The following is a 20665-nucleotide window of genomic DNA, read 5'->3' as shown; positions in this document are numbered from 1 at the left end:
CACCTATCTAACATGTTTAGATAATATGAAGATTTAGAGGTATTACCCTTTCCTATTAATATAAATGAAATACTGGAATTGGGGAAAAAGCATTTATGAAGAGCATCAATTTAGTAATGCATGTGATGCTCATTTGATTGTGTCAAATTAAAGAGCAGCAAAACTTATAAATGAGTAGAAGCAGTATTAATTGCTTAAACAAGAATTTATAAAACTCCAGTTAGGGTGCGACTGGAGTACTGCATACAGTTTTGTTTCCCTCATTTTAGGAAAGATGTCGAGCCTTTAGAGAGGGTGCAGAAGAGGTTTACCAGGATTTTCCTGGGTTAGAGGGCATGTGCTATAATGAAAGGTCGGACAAACTTGAGTTGTATTGGCTGGAGTGGCAGAAGTTGAAGGTAGATCTGATAAATGTTTACAAGATTTTGGGAGGCATAAATAGAGTAGACAGATAGTATCTTTTCCTTAGGGTTGAAATGTCTAATACCAGAGGGCATGCATTTAAGGTGAGAGAGGGAAGTTCAAAGGAGATGTGAAGTGCAAATTTTTTTACACAGAAATTGGTGGGTGCTTGGAATGTGCTGCCTGGGGTGGTGGTAGAAGCAGACACATTAGGGACTTTTAGATAACCACAAGAATGTGAAGAAAATGGAAGGATATGGACATTGTGTTGGCAGAAGAAGTTAGCTGTTTAATGGGTTCTGTACAACATTGTAGACCGAAGGGTATGCTGCTGTGCTTCATGTTCGAAGAAGCCTTTAGAACTATTATCTTCAGGATCATTGAGAGAAACTGTCATTGTCAAGCTGATAGCAATGTAAAGAAGAACTTTAAAATTCGGATGGGGAAAGTGGCAGGCAATATCCATGGGAGATTTCCTTTCAACCTCACACACAGAATCCCAGATGAATAGTAATCGTGCAATACACAGAAGCATATCAATTTAATGCAACAGATTGTATAGAGATCTGTAATAGTCCAAAGCATCAGGAATCTGATAGATATAAAGCAACAAAAAAGATAGTGTTTGGATGCTCTGCGTGGCTTTTCTCATTTTTAACAAAACACCATATAGCTATATTAGGGCTTAAATCCATCTGTCACACTCCCACTGGAGAAATGCAGTCGAAGGACATATAGATTGAAGAAAAGGTTGTAGTATGAAATAATGATTCATGCTCCCCTCAAATGCAGCTCCCACTAGACACATGCTTTAATTCAATGTAATGAAATGGGCCAGATTACACTTGATCTGGGCAGCTGCTCTCACTCACCACTCATGCTTTTGACACAGTCTTACTCTGCAGATCCAGTCATGCTGAAGGCCTCGGTGCTGTAGGCATCCTGTGAAGTGGAGCAGTTCTCGAGCGGAACCTGACCTTGGGTTCTGGGTCCAGAGAGATTGCCGACAGACTGGACTGAAGGCCATTTCACTACTGACAAAAGACAATGGGCTGTTTTTAAATATACTCGGTGATCAAGGACAATTACAAAGATTCATTTATTTATTTATTGAGATACAGTGCAGAATAGACTGGCACTTCGAGCTGTGCCGCCCAGAAACCCCCGATTTAACCCTAGCCTAATCATGGGACTATTTACTATGACCAACTAACCTGTCAAATATCACGTCTCTGGACTGCGGGAGGAAACCAGATCACCTGGAGGAAATCCACATAGTCATGGGGCGAACATACTAACCCCTTACAGGCAGCAGTGGGAATCAAAATGATAAAAAAAACTAAAAGGACTAAAACCCTCTTAAAGTGCATTTAAATATTAAAAACAGATTACAATATTAATTTATAATTTTTTTTGTCAAATGTATCAAGGTACAGTGAGAAACTTCAATTTGCATGCCATCCATCCTGATCATTTCAGCACACTCGTACACTGAGGTGATACAATGGAAAAACAATGGCCGTTTGCCAGAATATAGAATATGACAACCCTCCTTCTCTTTTTAGACACCCTCCACTAGTTACCTACCTGCCCTGGATCTTTTCATCTCCAATTGCCAACGAGGCATCAATTGGCTCAACTTCAGCACTCCTCTCTCTTCCTCAAACCTAACTCCTTTGAATGCACTGCCCTCCACTCTCTCCGCACCAATCCCAACCTTACCATCAAACCTGTAGACAAACGGGGTGCTGTTTAGTGTGGCACGCTGACCTCTACCTTGTTGATGCCAGGCAACAACTCTCAGACACCTCTCATACCTACACCTTGAAGAGGACCCTACTCCGGACAATTAGAGAGCTGTCACTGACACCATTACTGACCTCATCAACTCTCGAGAACTCCCATCCACTGCCACCAAACTCATAGATCCATTACTCTGTACTGCTTATTTCTGCCCTCCATCCAAGATCCACAAACCTGACAATCCGGGTAGGCTCGTTGTCTCTACCTGCTCCTGTCCCACTGAACTCATGTCCTCATACCTCGACTCCATTCTATCGCCTTTGATTCAGTCCTTTCCCACCTTCATCCACGACACTCTTCGTGCTCTCAATCTCCTCACTAACTTTCAACTCCTTGGACCCGACTGCCTCATTTTCACCATAGATGTCCAGTCCCTATACACTTCTATCACCCATCAAGAAGCCCTTAAGGCTCTCCTCTTTCTCAGTAAAAGAACCAACCATTTTCCCTCTACCGCCACTCAATCTCTCTGTCTCTATCTCTGGAGACAAACTGTCAACCAACATCTTTTATAAATCTACCAATTTCCATGGCTATCTTGACTATCCCTCTTCCCCTCCTGTCTCCTGTAAAAATGCTATTTCTTTTTCTCAGTTCCTTCATCTCTACTGCATCTGTTCCAGATGTTCTCCTCCTTCAAAGAACAGGGTCTCTCTTCCTCCATCATTGATGATGCCCTCATCTGCATTTCCTCCATTCCCTAAGCATCCACACTCACCCATCTTCTTGCCACCTTAATGGTGATAGAATTTCTTTTGCCCTTACCTACCGCCCCATGAGCCTCCACATCCAACACATCATTCTCCGCAAGCTCCACCACTTCCAAAGGGAAATTACTACCCCCTCACTTTTCTCGGCAGGAATCCCCCCCTCTGAGATTCCCTTGTCCATTTGTTACACCCCACTCATCTCCCTCCCAACACATTCCTGCAAGCAGCCAGGTTCTACACCTGCCCATTCATCTCCTCCCTCAGCTTCATTCTCGGCCTCGAACAGTCCTTCCAGGTGAGGCAACACTTCACCTGTGAATCTACTGGTGCTCCCAATGTGGCCTCCTCTACACTGGTGGGACCTGTCGTAAATTGGTGGACTGCTTTGCCGAACACCTCCACCAAAAGTGGAACTTCCTGGTGGGCCCAACATTTTAATTTTGATTCCCATTCCCATTCCGACATGTTGGTGCATGGTCTCCTCTTGTGCCAAGATGAGGCCACTCTGAGGATGGAGGATCAATACCTCTTCAAACTGATGGCATGAATATTGATTTCAGGTAAAATAACTCTTTCCCCCTCCTCTTTTCTTTTATTCCCCACTCTGGCCTCTTACCTATTCTCACCTGCCTATCAACTCCCCCTGGTTCCTCTCCTCCTTCCATTTCTCCCATGGTCCACTCTCCTCTCCTTATCAGATTCCTTCATATCCAGCCCTTTACCTTTCCCACCCACCAGGCTTCATCTATCACCTCCAGCTAGCCTTCTTCCCTTTCCCTCACCCTTTTACTCTGACATCTGCCCCCTTCCTTTCCAGTCCTGAAGAAGGTTCTCAACCTGAAGTTGACTGTTCATTTCCATGGATGCTGCCTGACTTGCTGAGTTACCTCAGCATTTATAGCATCTGCAGAATTTCTTGCACCAGAATAGAGAGTTAAAGTTACAGAGCCATTGTACTGCAGGCAGGCACTAAGGTAAAAGCTCATGACAAGGTAGATTAGCCTTCGCTTAGCATTCAAAATAAGAAAAGAAAAATCCATATTTGCACCTAATTAGTTCATTAAGAGCTGGCAACCCTATTCAACCCCCCTATACCAGCCATCCATGGTGTAAATCTGATTAGCTGAGTGTAATCATGCCCCTCACTTCAAGATGTTTGTACTCTTCCCTTGTGCAGTGCTGAGTCCAGTAGTGAAGCAGGAGCACAGATAGTCTTGACTGCATTTCTGTAGCTCATGGCACAGCCGAGATATCGCTGCTCCACTTCATATACCTTCAGGCAGGCAGTCGGGTTTCGCCTGAGTTAAGATCCTTCCCCTTTATTGATCATAGCACTCAAAGTTGGACTTGAGCAATAGGAGATTGGCTGTGATTGCTAATCCATAACGAGAATGGCAGAAGCAAATCAAATGAAAAAGAAGTGTAAATAATATCATGTGGAGTATTTGAAATATGGGTTTATAACAACACCAAGAAGCCAACAGCAGCCCGTGTATCAGTTGTGTGAAAATTTCAAATGAGGTAATAAAACCATCCAAGCTTCATGAACATTTGAAGAGAATACACTCTGATAAAGCAAACAAGAGCTTGGTTTATTTTCAGTCACTTTGTGAATACTTTCAGAAATGGAAAACACTTTATAACATGTCTGCCAGCACTTCACCACAAAACAGTGATGGTTTGTGTCCTTCATACAACATTTCTTGCTAAATCTTGAAAGCCCCATACAGTTGGAGAAGATTCTGCCAGCAGTAAGGGAGGTTCTGAGTATGGTTTTGCATAAGTCACCAGACCATAGAGGAATAGATGAAACGTCTGAGAATGTGGAAGTCACGTTGTGCAACATACTTAGGACAATGAAGTTTGCTCTGCAGTTGGATGACTCAACGTTGCCAGGCAATGAATCTTTGCTTTTCGGTTACGTTTGCTTCATAAAAGATGAAAACATGGTTCAAGAGATGTTACTTGCAAGAGTACTAGCAACATATGAAGGGGAAGTTAATATTTTGGGTTGTTGAGCATTTTTGTTTTGAAAAGAAGGACATTCTGCTCACCAAGATTCTTGCTTGTGCACCAGATGTATCACCTTCAATAACAGGATGGCACTGTGGACCTATTACTTTCTTGAAAGAAGCTGTACCTAACATATTTACCATTCACAGTTTCATTCAAAGAGAACATCTTGTCACAAAAAAACCTAAGTGATCAGCTGCACAAATTGTTAAATACTGTGATCGCAGCGGTAAATAAAATCAAGTCCCATGCTCTCAGTTCTTGACAACTTTGAGAGCTTTGTATTGAGAATGATGAGCAGTTGGCCTGCTTGCTGTTACACACAGAAGTCAGATGGCTCTCAAAAGGGAAACTGTCTGAGATGCTTTTATGCACTTTTTTGAAACTGTGATAAATTTCTTTGAAGACTTGAATACTTAATTCAATAATCAACTCGAGATGCTAGGCATGACATTCCTTATTTGTCAGAATTGTTCGCAAAGTTTAATGAAATCAATCTTCAATTGCAAGGAAATAAGGTGAACCTAATCAAAATCAAATCTGTCGCCTCCACATTTCTGTCCAAGTTAATCCTATATAAATACAACATTGGCTGTTGGGACCTTTTCCAATTTGTGAACCTCAGCTTCTGCTTGGGGATCTGAGACTCCTTCTGAGTGACATTCATCCCACTGTTGAGAAGCTGGTATCGCCTCACCAAGCCCATCCATCTTATTGAAAGGTGATAAAGCAATGAAGTAGTGAATAGTTGGACTACTAAAGTATGCTCTAAAATTGTTCATGAAAATTGTTTTTACTGTAATTAAATAAGTAATTTTATTTGCAATTTTAAATAAATTTCTATATTTTTTGTAATTATTTGTCACTGCTTTGAATTTGCAGTTCATATTTTCTTTCACTGTGCATCAAATATCAAAAATTCTTTTTAGTTTTTACGTAACATCTTGAAAGGAAGGTTGGGAGGGGCACTGGGGATATGGTTTAGGAGTCAAGGGGACAGTAACCCAAAGAATTTTTGGAATAACAGTTTTAAATCTTAAAGGTTACAAATGAGATGTATCTATTAAAATTACCCATATCTTAACTAGCATTCAAAATACCTTTATCTCAGGCAAGAATATTTCGTGCTGCTGTTTGTAAGGAGTTCGTAAGTTCTCCCCGTGTCCGCATGGCCTTCCTGTGGGTGCTCCGGTTTCCTCCCACAGTCCAAAGATGTACCTGTTGATGGATTAATTGATCATTGTAAATTGTCCTGTGATTAGGCTCGGGTTAAATCAGGGGTTGCTGGATGGTGTGGCTCAAAGGGCCGGAAGGGCCTGGTCTGCGCTGTATCTCAATAAAAAAAATAAATAAAATAACAATGAAAAGGATCTAGTGCTAAAAATAAAAAAATATTTCCATAAGATATAGATGTCTTGCTACCATCCAGTACACATTCTTTATGACAGTGCCAGGAGCACTATACTGTTGTATATTTAGCTATATGTTGAATAATCACTTTATTCCAACGTGAACTTCTACAGAATATTTTTGTTATCTGTTAATCTTATTTTATGTGCTGTCTTTTGCACGTTGCTCCCAGAGGAACGTTGTTTCGTTTAGCAGTGTACCTGTGTATGGTTGAATTGCAATACATTTGAACTTGTACTTTGGCCTGTCCAGTCTATGCTGGTCCACAGTGCAAATCTCATCAATCCCGTTTCCCAGCTATTTCCCTTTGACTTCTTCCTATTTTATAATAATGTAGCTTGGTAAAAACACTATTCACTCTTTCTGTTCTTTTTGTACATCTTTGTTGAAGTGCTTCAAACAAGGTGAACAAGGATAAAAATATAATGTACCAAGACAAAGTATAATTTTTGAGCCTGTGGTGTTGCAGTTTAGAAGAATAAGGGTGATCTCACTGCAATGTGTAAAAATGCAATCTAGAATTAGAAGCATGGTTTTGGAATAAGAGATTGTTCATTTAAGATGTAAATGAAAGTGGATCTTTGCTATTTTCCACCCCAAAGAGCTGTGGAGATGGAATCATTCATGCTTGAGATAGATTTGGGCCAGATTCAAAAGGCATGGGGACTAAGCAAGAGAGTCTAGTTGGAGCCACAATCATTATGAATATGGTTACTCAGTTTCTTATATTCTTATGGATAGCTAATTAATCACAACTGAATTAAAGCTCGTCCTTCTCGTGATGCTTTGTGCAGAGGATGAGCTTTGCTGCTGGATACTTAGGGAAGAAAATTAAGACAGTGTTCATTATGGCCACAAACCAAGTTTTGCTCACTTTAGAGGCAATGTTTAATGAAATCTGGATGTTCTTTAATTTCTTATATCTTATGAGTCATCATTTCATCTGGCGGACCAACCCGGAACTACTGTACTTTTCAGTGATAGTATAAAGTATGTCTTAAATGTAAAAACATAATGTGTAGAAGAAACAGCACAGGTGCTGAAATATCTCAGGAATGATGTTATTTAAATTTCTGCATGTAGGCACATGATAAGTGGGGTTTCGCGGGATATGGTCTGCATGCAGGTAGTTGAGACTAGATGGAAGATTAGAACGGCATGGGGTAAATGGGATGAATGGCTGTTTCTATGCTGTAGTGCTCTATAACTGTATACATTTTATGCCTTTTGAACTATTGTGGGAGAAATTAAGTCACATGGTGGCAAAAGTGACTATCACTGGTCATTCCTGGGGCAACTAGCACAGCAATCCTACTGAGATTAAGTTTCCTTCTTACCTTTGTCTCTCATGCCTATGTCCCTCATAGCCAATCCCTACGGCAGTGATGGTTTCTGATTAATCAATTTCTTCCTGATCCATCAAGCAGTCCAGGCCCTTGCTCATCAATCTCGCTCCTGGCTGTCTGGGTTTGTTAATGGTTTCCTTCTGCTTAATGGTATTTTCTCTGTTCCAGGTGGCTCTTCCCGTTGGCCTTCACCTCACTGTGAATGTGGCTGTCGGAATGATAAAAGTGAAAGGGATGGAGAGAGTGTAACTTCTTGCAACGAACTGTCCACCTCGAGCTGCGACAGCCAGTCTGAGGCCAGCTCGCCACAGGAGACAGTGATCTGCGGACCAGTGACCCGGCAGTCCAACATCCAGACCCTGGACCGGCCCGCTAAGAAAGGGCCCGTGCAGCAGGTGCAGCAAAGCGAATTCCGCAGGAAAAGTGATCTCCTGAGGACGCTCACCAGTGGATCCCGGGAGTCCAACACAAGCAAAAAGAAAGTCAAAGAGAAACTGACTATTGAAGAAGAGCTGGAGAAATGCATCCAAGATTTTCTTAAAATTAAAATACCTGATAGGTTCCCAGAACGAAAGTATCCATGGCAACTAGAACTGCTTCGGAAGTACCATCTATAGGCCAGGTCCTTGCACAGGACAGCTTCCCTTTCATGCTTCTGGGCTCTCCTGGGTCCACCTTTCCCTGTTCCCGGGCTGCAGCTGTTTTCCTCTTCACTGTGCACCTGGTCCCTCATTGCACCATGGTTCCTCCTCCGAGCTTTAAACAGCTTCCTCCTCTCATCGCCAACTATGTCCAAAAAGTGTTAATCTCTTTCACCAAGTCCCGAGCTAAACAAGGACAAAGTCATTAGGGAGACGTGCTTGAGTTCTGATCACTTATACGTTGCTGATCAAGCTTCACTGGAAGTCCGAATCACTAATATTACATTCTGAGAGAGTGAGATAAATGGGACAGGGGATGGTGTCGCATTTTAAACTTTCAGACAAACCCCACTTAAAGATAGAAGCAAAATACTTGTTCTGGAAATCAACAGGGAGCAAATGTGCTCCTGCTCATACTGGTCTCTTGGTTTTGGCTCCCTCCTACTCCCTGCTCTGATACCTGCATGTATTTAAGTGTGCAGATTGTGAATCAGACTTCAGTTACCGTGCTATTCATTGTAAAATTATTGGTATTTATCACAGAAAAAAAATCTGCTCTCACTTGGAAGTGCTGTCAAAAAGAAATTAATTTACTCAACAATTCCATTGTGAAATATCTTACAGCTGCATCACAAGCAAACTTCACCAGCTTGCTTAAATTAACAAAGATATATGCATCTTAGAAGAAAAAGCACATTGAAAGTTTTGACTACATTGTGTCAGTAATGAGGGTCTAAGCAGAGATTCCATACACTGACTGTTCAAGTGCCCGACTCTAAAGTGAAGGATCCATTTTTACTCTAGATTCCAATGGCTGCTGAAGTTGCCATTCGCTCTTCCTTCTGCAGGAATAGTTTGGTGCAAAGCAGACTTAGCCAAACAAAGTGTGACTGTGAGATTCAGTATTCACTGTGTGATGTTTTAATTGGATAATGACTGACAGTCTATTGATGAATAGTATTCTTATCTTGGAGATCTGTGGAACTCTCTTGCAACGTGTGACTTTTTATTTCCAGTAAGTTTGTGATACTTATTTCCCTGCTGGGATGTTGAAGCACAAGTCTGTCTCTTCCATGAAATACTGCTACAATGGTGGGTCTCTGATGATCAGTTTACCAATTTCAGGTTAAGATCATGAAATAAAACCCTTCTGAGGGCTATGTTAGTATCCCTGCACTGTGTATGAACTTAATAGAATATTTATATTTCAATTGTTTGAATGTTTGGTACTGAAAGCTGTGATTTATGTGTTATGCTTTGGTCTCTTTGTGGTCTGTGCCCCTTGTTATTATATTAGTGCAGAATCTAGAAATGAATAAACCACTTCTTAGAGGGTTAATTAAATAAGACAACACATATCATCTGTTCCTCCCCCTCTCTTTCAGTTGGATAACAAAGAAAAGGGATCATAAATCTTACAAAGGGCCAACTGAATAATGCCAGGCATATAGGTGCATTATCGAAGGAGTTTAATTGTCACTTTTTAACTCACTGTCTTTTAAATGTGCAATAAGATGATGTAATTTCGTGTTGGTTGAAAATATCAGTCATTTTGCGTGATGTCATTGTGACAAATACAATTTGGGTCTTCTAGGTTATTTTTCCCAACTGTAGGAAGGCTCTTTAAAGAACACACCTCATTTTGTTTCAGTTATTTTGCTTACCAGTTGGAAATGTGGTTTTTCCTCACTGTAATAATATCATTTGTGCTGAGGAATGACATCCAAAGTATCACCTTTTAAATAAGTGAGCCCATTCTGGATTGAGCCACAGGTTTAGCACATGTCTTGTCAGTGGCAAATTATTGACAGAAAAGTATTGCCAATTTGGCAGTTCCAGCCTCTACTTTGTTGATCATCGAGATCACCCATGTCATTTCAAGTAATAATTTGAAATCAGCTGATTCCAAAGGCCACCAAGACACCATTTTAGACTGTTGGGCTTACTGGATTCTGTAGTATGCTGGCTTTTGTGAATTAAGGTGATATATTGCACAGTGTTCTTGAATACCTCCATCTAACTGGTCAATCTTTCTGTGGTACTGCACTGTTCTGGTTTACAAATTACGGACACTAAAGAAATGTGTGACTGACAGCTTGTAATGTTTGAAAATGTGTATAATTTAAATATACAGTATATTGAAATGCACAATATTTATAAATAAAGATATATATACACAAAACAGTCAGGTTGCTGATATTCTACAATATGAAGCAACACAATTAGTCAGTTAAAACAGAATGTTATGAATATTTGTACATTGATATAAGATGTTAACTCATCCCCTATCCGTTGTTCCTTTTCATCTTAAACAGAAGTGATTCTACAGATGCTGGAAATCTAGAGCAACACACAAAATGCTGGATGAACTCAGCAGGTCAGGCAACATCTATGGAAAGGAATAAATAGTCGATGTTTCAGGCCAAAACCCTTCATCAGGACTGGAAAGAAATTTCTATAGATGTTGCCTGACCTGCTGAGTTCCTCCAGCATTTTGTGTGTGTTGCTCTTTTGATCTGTTGACTATTTCCAGTATTTTCTGTTATGTTTTAGATTCCAAGCATCTGCAGTGTTTTGCCTTTTAGTGACTAACATTTAATGAAATGTTAGTGATAAATCTGAAGAAATCATTACACATTGCTACATCAAGTAAGTTAACATAATGACTGAACCTAAGACTTTTCATGGAATGCGTCACATCTATTGAACTTTCAAAGGAGATGGTTGCAGAAGGCAATTTTTTGAAGTTTCATTTGGTTTTTCTGCTGCGTTTAGTAATTGAAGGGTAGTTTCCTTGTTTCCTATTGGCATCAAACACAACCAAATCTTTTGAGTTAAAGGCATGAGATAAGTGTCTTTTTCTTATTGAAATGAATACTTCACTAGAGAATAATGGAAATACAAGCAAAGACAGCCTGATAATAAGAGAATCTTTCAGTTTTCCTCTCTAATAATTTAAAAGAATAAAAAGTTGGTTGATCTCTGTTACACATGCACAATCTTCTATCCCTATTTCCTATGAACAATAAAACCATATGATTATTTATACTCCTAAGCAATAAGAGAAAAATGTTTCCTTTTAACTGCCACTGCAGGTGTGTAATACAGCTATGAGATTTTAACAACACCACGGCTAGAAACTGAAGAACGTTTCAACTCTCCACTTTGATTCAATTGATATTTCAAGAACAGCAGGCGAATAATAGGATTTTTTCTTGCCTTTATAGTAATGCAGGAGATGATCAGTTATAGAGCACTGCATGTCATTTGATTTAATAAAGAAACAAAACAGATAGATGCATTCATGATAAACGTTTATTCAAAGATGAGTATAGATTTATTTCTATAAATAAACAGCATGCAATTGAGAAATATTACACATTCCATAAAAGCTTATAGCTTATAATTCAGAGAATGATATATTATTGACTTTTCGTTGTGCAATGGAATTAATGAAAATGTGAGTTGTAATCTTTCTTTTCTGCCAGCATTATTTCTCAAGACGAGCAGGCAGAATGTTTTTGTCTGATTTGATTTGTAAGAAAATTTCAGCCAGATAGAGTGTGACTGGAATAAAAATGGAGTCCTGGAAATAGTGAGGAGATCAGGAAGCATTTATGTAGATTAAAAAAAGTTTTTGGTCATTGACCTTTGAATTAAGTCACAGCTCTAATGAAAGATCATCAACCTGAAATGTTAACTGTTTCTATCTCCATAGAGCTACCTGACCTGCTGAGCAATTGCTGCATTCTGTGTCACTATTTCATGCTTCTGGCATTTGGAGTTATTTCACTTTAAATTACATGGTGATCCATTTGTATGCCAGCCCCATGCTAGTTAGACTACAGGCTACATTGCTCTAAAAGTAGGTTCAAACTTTGGAAAATATGTTCTATTTCCAAACACTGTGTTCTTCCAAGCAGGGGAATTAAACAAAATAATATTTCTCCAGAAAAGGAAAAAAGATGAGAGTGAAATGCACAGAGACGAATTCACATTTCTCATCTGGAGAATTCATTCCAGACTTCCCATTGTTCACAGCCTTTAAAAAGAGGAAAAAACGTACTGTATGTGAAATAAAATGATTGAAGCCATTATAAAAATGTGCTAAAATAGACATTTAAATACATCAATAAGGGGAGTGTGCAGGCATATGTTGTGGATATGAATCAATGAAGATTTTGTGAAGACTTGGCCTTTTCCCCTTGGGGCGACGGAGGATTAGAGCTGACCTACTGGAGATGTATAAGATGATGAGAGGTATTGATCGTGTGGATAGCCAGAGGCTTTTTCCCCAGGGCTGAAATGGATAACACAAGGGAGCATAGTTTTAAGGTGCTTGGAAGCAGATACAGAGGTAATGTCAGGGGTAAGTTTTTCACACAGAGGTTCGTGGGTGCATGGAATGCACTGCCAGTGATGGTGGTGGAGGCGGATACAATAGGATCTTTTAAGAAACTCTTAGATAGGTACATGATCCATACTAACCACTACGCTACCGTGGCACCCATAGTGAGGAAAAGAGCTTTAGATTCCAGGAGGATATTGAGGGCCAGATCAGTTGAACAGATAAACAGCAAATGGAATTTAAACCAGAGAAGTGTCAAGTAATGTGCTGGAGAGGTCCAGCAATGCAAGGGAACATTGCAATTAATGGGAGAAGATTGAGAAGTGTGCAAGAATAGAGGAATCTTCAACTGTGTGCCACATATACTTAATTGTACCAGGATATATTAATAAGGGGAATATAAAGACACATAGTATATATTAATGAGACGGAATACAATAGCAAGGTATTTATGCTCGAACTGCACACGATGCACGTCAAGCCTCTACTTGAGTATTGCACAGAATTCTGGTTAGTACATCACAGGAAAGTTTGCATAGGAAATGGTGGAAAGAAGATTTACAGGGATATAGACAGAAAAAAACTATAATTGTGAAGAAAGATTGAAAAGTTAAGACTGTTGTCTTTGAAAGAGAATAGAAACAGTTAATTGTGTTGCCAAAAAGTAAAAGGGGCAAGATAGAGTAAACCGGGGAACTATTTCCTTTAACAGGGAGGTCAAAAGTTAGGAGGCATTGTTTGGCCATGGGTTAATGGGGAGATGAGGAAAAGCTTTTTCACACACAGAGTGCTGTGGGTTTAGAATTCATAGTTTGAAAGGGTGATAGAGACAGAACCCCTTTTCAATTTTTACAGATCTGGATGTGTACTTGAAGAGATATGCCCTACAGGACTTTTACCTTGGAACTGGGAAGTAGGATTCGGCAGGATATCTCCTCTGATGGCTAGAACATGATGGGCCTTTTCTGCTTTATGGCTTTATGTATTGTTAGCTACTATGGTAACTAATCCAATAGTTTTAATGAATTAAGGGTTGATACTTAATTATGCATCAATAGAAGTTTTCTGTTGTAAAATGTTATGGACCATTTATTGCAACAGCTTTCATAGCAGAATGCAGACTCCATTTTAGAAAAGTTAAGGAAATTAGAAGCTCAGTGTATCTTCAGAATGATTCCAAACACTTTACATCCAATTAATTAATTTTGAAGTTCAGTCACTGCCAGATAAGTTTTATTATCACAGGGAGACTTAGCAAACACAGCAGCCAGTTTCTGCACTGCAATTTCCCACAAGCACTAAATGAGATCATTGACTAAATAATCTCTTTTTCACAGAAGGAGAAAGTTAGTTAGACCACCAGAATAATCACCATCCTATTCTTTAAAATTTGCCAGGGGATCTCTTATGGCAAGAGGCAGATGGGAATGGTATAATATTTAGCTTAATTTAGTACCTCACAAGAGAGGGAGCCATGTTAAGTAAACTGTGCTGGAATGGAATTTGAGCTCATAATGTTCTTATAAAGAGAGGTTTAGAATTTATAGATTTTTCATTATATTAGAATGGCCAAAACCACTGCATAATTAAAGAAGTACTTTGAAGTGAAGTAATAAGCCAAAGGGACAAAAGTCAATTCATCCAAAATAACTTTTTCTAGACCCAGATATAGAACTAAAATGACCAAATTATAGAATTTTTTTAGAGTTAAGAGGGTTTTCAATGAGTAGATCATCTTTGGCAAGCTCTAGGAAGGGATAGAATTGACTCTACCTGGATTGTAATATTTCAGCCTTATTTAGAAAGTGATCCAAATTGAGAGGGGAGATCAACCTGTGGAATTCCAGCAACAAAATCTCCATTGGATCTGTGTGGATATGAATCATCCTGACTTTTATTAACTCTATCCTTGCATTTTGACAGGAGGTGCACATTACCGGAAACAGCTCCACAGCATTTCTGGCAGTGGAGATATGTCTTTGCAATGTCAAGACCTCAAAGGCTTTCTAATATAGATGCCTCATGGGATAGAAAAATTAATCAAAGCTCATCTAATGTCTATCTATTGTACAGAATGCCCCAAGATTCTTTTTGTTCCACATTTCTCCAAAATCCTAGCATATTCTACAGTACTGTTGAATCATACAAAATCAAATCCAGGAGAATAAGCAAATCGGAACCACAGAAACTTTTTTTGTACAGTTTGCAGGAGAAGATTATCCATGAGTACATGATAAATTCTATTTAATCTACTTCATCTGTATGTTTGGAGTGTGCACTTGTGAAGAGCTGCTAACACTGTCAAATAATTTTGACTAAATAAGATGCCTTAGAGCTTGTCTGCATGCTTGGTAAAACTAGAATCATTGCTGACGACCAAACAAAACCCTGAGATCTTGTCACCTAACTCTTCATTCAACAAAGTGGTTCCAACCCAAAGTGGCAGTAGTTCTTGTTCAGGAAGGTCTTTGAGTGTATAACGCTCCCATGAGAAGAATCTCAGAATAATAATTCAGGAGGTGAATACTATGATTCAGGCCTTGGCATAATTTCCATACCAATAAATAGCTTCCAGTAGGTGAAGGCTGGGAGGAAGTAAAATGGTGGGAGATCATTACAGCTGTTAGTTGGCTCTGGAGGTCAAAATGCTGGTTTACTTCACAGGATCTTGCAAAAAGAATTAATTAGTGCAGGTCTGATTAATGTTGTGGTTAACTTTGAATCAATAATTTGGGAGTCGTTTTTGCCTGCAGTTCCAGTTCATACATCTACCATTATTAGCTGAAATGTCTTTACCTTGTAATGTAAAACCCTCAATTTATGCAATTACTAAGAGAGTTCCAATTAGCTTTTCTTTATCATTTTTCAGTATTTTAAATTCATTAAACATGTAGTATGACATGTTTTGGTTTTAACTTCATTAGTTCAGAACTATTTTAATTCAGATTTATTATCTGTTCCAGCTAAGAAATTTTCTGGTTTAAGATGGTGCTGGTGAAACAGCAATGGCTTACTGGAAGCAAACAAAACTACTAGCTACTTTATTAATCACACCTTTTCTGATAAATGATCACTGCAATCGATAGTCTGAAACTTCCCTTTCAGAGCTGAGCTTCTGAGCCACCTGAACAACCTGGCATTTTTGTAGCGTGATCTGAAGTCTCGAAGGTGCAGGGCAGGTGCGATGTGGCGTGTATGGGATAAATTGAGGTGGCGGGACCTGGGTTGAAGAGCAGGGAACAAGCCAATGTTTGGGCACTGCCGGAGCGGACTTGAAGTGGCAGAACCGAGGTGAGGAACAAGCCGATGTTTGACCAATCTAAGCACTGGGCCAGGTTGGAAAGGTCGGCTATGGGCTGAATCGAGGCGTTGGGTCCCAGGACCAAGAGCATATTGAAGTGGCAGTGCCTGGGTCTGAAAGCAAGGAATGACCAACTTTTTGACTGATTTAACCATTAGGCCAGATTGCAAAAGTCAGGGTGTTAGGACTGGAAGTGAGCGATAGGCCAGTGTTCAGCTCTCTGCTCATGAGGTTTACTCTGCACTGAACTGAGGGGGTGGCCTGCAACTAGCAGGTCCTGGATCAGCTGTGAATGGCTTCGTGGCTGTGCACTCACTTTCATGAACTTCAGCTGTGAAGGTTATTTGCTGACTTTTACTGTTTGCACCGTTTGTTTTTCTGCAAATTGGGTATTAGGCGGTCTTTTTTAATGGCTTCTATTGTATTGTTTTGAGGCAGTCTATAAGGAGATGAATCTCAAGGTGGTATATAGTATACATACTTTGAGAATAAATGGGCTTTGAACTTTGTTACCATTTCCAAGAATTAAGATCATTGCTACAACAATAATCAGGCAGCTGCCACAGTACTGTTGTTTGGCAAGTGATTGCAATGCCCTCATCTTGAGCCTCCATGTCAAATCAAATGTTGCTGATTTGGAGACAATAGTAATAGCCTTACCACCTGGTTTTGAATCCAGTTAGAAGCTATGCATGGAAGCACCTTCAATGAGTCCTGTACAGTCAAATCGACGTTGCTAAAGCAATGCTTCTGCTGCTTGGATGAGCCTTGAACTACAGAGTGGACTGGATCTCAAGGTTCATGGTTATTCTCCACAACTTGGTTACAATCTGCACTTGGAATTTCCAAGCAGCTGTGAAATAAGCAGCACAGAAAGAAAGGGAAATAAGCAAGGCAAATGCTGGAGTCCCCTATTTGACTTGGCAACTGATTCAAATGCATTTTCATTAAAAACAGACTCATTTTCCCATGAAACCATTACCTATCCCTGTAGCTCACCAGAACAACAAGTACTTGACTGCAATAGCACAGAAGTACTTTACACCAACATATGGTGGCATCCAACAATGACATAGCCAGTCATGCAGCAACCAAACATCACTGTGTATTACCTTTGAGCATGTCTTCTGTGTGCTGTTGTCCATGCTGTCTGTTTACATTTCTGGCAATGTTGCAGGAATACAGAATGAGCAGAAGTAGTTCTAGGCCTGCAGTTTTGATTACAGTTTTATTGTGAATAGCAATGGCGCACACAGCCATTTTATCGGTGAGATCTGACAGGGGCCAAAGAGGTGTGCATAAATTCTAACATTGCATCCACTTCCACGAGGCTAAGTTTAAACAATCCGTATATTAATTAAACTAGTTATAATGATGACCTGCCTTTAAAGCTGTTTTTGAGCACCATGATGGAGGTAGTCTGAGTTTGCAAAGCAGAAATCTGAACTTGCATTACAGATCTCAGATGTTGGACTGTGTGGTTGTGCTGCTGAGATGGTGCAATGGAGGCTGGGGGTTTGAATTAGAGCTGGCATGTGAGACTCAGTGCAAAAACTAAATTAAAGCAAGAGCTGCAAACCTCAACATTGCCTTCAGATTTCTCATGGCATTTGCTTGGTGGACTTTGCTGGACCCCTGTTGGATAGAGAAATTTCTTCCCTGGTTGAGCACTGAAGCCATGATAACTAAGGTATGGAACACATTCCTGTGTCTGTCCTGCACTGGGACAGATAGGTTTGGGATAATATAACACCATAAATCCGAGAGTCTGTTTTCTAGTACCATCAAATTTAACCTATGTATTTTATATTTGGAATTCTGGCTAGATGAGCTTTGTTGCATATAAAATTTTATGTGGCTTTTTATGACACAATTATGTCATTAATGAATAAATGAGAAACCACAATTGGTTAGTCAGCTACAGAAAATGCAAATGTATAACAACCCAGATTACATACAAACAGGAAAAAGTCCACAGATTCTGGAAATCCAAAGCAGCACACACAAAAATGCTGGAGGAGCGCAACAGGCCTGCCAGCATCAATGGAAAAGAATAAACAGGTCACATTTCAGGCCAATATCCTTCATCGGGACTGGAAAGAAAGAGGAGAAATCAGAGCAAGAAGGTGGAGGGAGGGGAGGAAGGTGATATGTGAAACTGGGAGAGGGGGAGGGGTTGAAGGAAAAGAGCTGGGAATTTGATTGGTGAGAAGATAAAGACCATAAGACATAGGATCAGAATTAGGCCATCTGGCCTATCGAATCTGCTCCACCATTCAATCATGGCTGATCCTTGTTTTCCCTCCTCCTCAACCCCAGTTCCTGGCCTTCTCCCCGTAACTTCTGATGCCATGTCCAATCAAGAATCTATCAATCTCTGCCTTAAATACATCCAATGACCTGGCCTCCACAGCTGCATATGGCAACAAGATCCACAAATTCACCACCATTTGACTAAAGAAATTTCTCCGCATCTCTGTTTTGAAAGGGTGCCCCTCTATCCTGAGGCTGTACCCTCTTGTCCTAGACAGAGTAGGTGTGGAAAGGATGTTTCCCATGGTGGGAGAAAGGTTTCAATGAGATCCCTCCCCTCATCCTTCTGAATTCCAGCGAGTACAGACCCAGAGCCATCAAACGATTCTCGTAGGGTAACCCTTTCATTCCTGGAATCATCCATGTGAACCTCTTGTGGACCCCCTCCAATGCCAGCACATCTTTTGTGAACACCCAAAGCTGTTCACAATACTCAAGGTGAGGTCTCACCAGTGCCTTATAAAACCTCAGCATCACATCCTAGCTCCTGTATTCTAAACCTCTTGAAATTAATGCTAACATGGCATTTGCCTTCCTCACCACCTGAAGGGCTGGAGGAGGGGGAATCTGATGAGTGGATAGAATCCCTTGGTAAAAAGGGAAGGAGGAGGAGCTGCAGATTAAATACTATTGGCATACCGTAACCAATGCTGCTATTTCAAAGTTTAGTATCAGGCGTGCAAATGATATGGCTCACCTGCTGGGAAGCCATCAGTGCTTGAGGCTGCAAACCTGCTGAGATCTCTTTAATGTTGGTTTGCCTCTTTGATCTATGGATTCGAAGGGTTTTGCTGAGGCTGGTGATACAGCAGTGGCTATACCTCATTAGGAGTTTGAGGAGGTTTGGTATGTTACCAAAGACTAACACATTTCTACAGCTGTACCGTGGCAATCATTCTGAGTGCTTGCATCATCACCTGGCATGGAGGCTCCAATGTACAGGATTGAAAAAATCCGCAGTGGGCTGTGGACTCTGCCATCTCCATCTTGGGCACTAACCTCCCCACCATCAAGGACATTTTCAAAAGTCAGTGCCTCAAGAAGGCAGCAATCATCATTGGGGACTATCACTATCTAGGTTATACCCTCTTCTCGTGATTGGCATCAGGGAAGAGGTGCAGGAGCCTGAAGGTGCACACTCAGCATTTTAGGAATAGCTTCTTTCTCTCCCCCATCAGATCTCTGAATGATCCATGAATCTACAGACACTACCTCATTATTTTGCTCTCTTTTTGCACTATTTTAAATATATTTCTTATTGTAACTTACAGTAATTTTATGCTTTATATAGTAATTTTATGCATTACACTGTGCTGTTGCCGCAAAACAGCAAATTTCACAACATATGTCAGTGATAATAAAAACGATTCTAATTCTGAATGTAGGGTTTATCCATTCATATGCTTAGATGAAGCAGTCAATAGTGACTTGCAGCTTGGACTTGAAATATGCATGTGTGCATCTGTTGTCAGTGTACAGTAACTTGATGACTGTAATCAGTGATCCTGGTTCAGGAGTGTACGTGGCACTCATGGCAATCTGGTTTGAAGAGCAGGGCATGCAGCAAGAATTGGCTACCATAAGTAGGATGAAAAGTTAAGAACATGGGAGTGGTGGTCTCTCCAGATGACCATGTAGAATGTGGTCATTAGCTTCAAAGCAGTCTTGCTGCATTCACATCTCCTCCTGGTAGATGGTAGAAGGTGGATGATAACAGTATTTCCCCAGCTTAGGGGAGACCAAAACTAAATGGCACAGGTTTAAGATGAAGGGGGAAGGGGGGTAACATTTTCATAAAAAGGTTGTGAGTATATGTAATGGGCCAGAGGAAGTAGTTGAGTATCCCTTAAGAAGTATTCAGATAGATGCATGGTGGCGTAGGGCTTACAAGGATATGGACTGAATGCAGGAAATTTGGACGAGCTGGAAGTGCACAGTGGTATGGACCAAAAGCCTGTATTCCTGCTGAACAGCTCAGTGGCTCTGTGACTCCTGCACTGTCACCAGAGCAATTTTTCATTTCTTCTAAGCAATGAAAACTGCCTGTGTCCATAGGAATGTGACTCTACTGGATAATGAATGTCTGGGCCTCTTGAATATTTCACTGATGCATTATTTAATAATGAAAGAGTCACATTGATAAATTGTAAGCAAATGCATTGAATTGGTGTAATAAATGAAGATAATGGCATTTTCTGATTGTATTTCTGCACTTATTATGAATGGATAAAATATATTTTGGGGAAAAAAGAGAACACAACATTCTCTCATCCACCATGTTGAACATCACTTTCCTCACTACTGATCAAGGCTCAGAATCTCTCCAGGACCCACACACTAGAGTAAGGGTCTTTTGTGACCTAGAGGAGAAGAAGCAT

General features: G+C 40.2%; 1 protein-coding gene across 1 annotated transcript in view; it reads left to right on the top strand.

Annotated features, from left to right (window-relative positions):
• Positions 1 to 10493, top strand: part of LOC140739296 (BTB/POZ domain-containing protein KCTD16-like) — a 245647-nt gene extending 235154 nt beyond the window's left edge. The window contains exon 2 of the mRNA XM_073067452.1: positions 7853 to 10493. Coding sequence (XP_072923553.1) covers positions 7853 to 8301 — 449 coding nt within the window. The 3' untranslated portion in view covers positions 8302 to 10493. The remainder of the gene's footprint in view (positions 1 to 7852) is intronic.
• Positions 10494 to 20665: the final 10172 nt, after the last annotated feature.

The sequence above is a fragment of the Hemitrygon akajei genome, chromosome 15 (genome assembly GCF_048418815.1).
Source record: "Hemitrygon akajei chromosome 15, sHemAka1.3, whole genome shotgun sequence".
Lineage (NCBI taxonomy): Eukaryota > Metazoa > Chordata > Chondrichthyes > Myliobatiformes > Dasyatidae > Hemitrygon > Hemitrygon akajei.
Note: the sequence above shows the minus strand (reverse complement) of the source record. Positions and strands in the feature narration are given on the sequence as shown.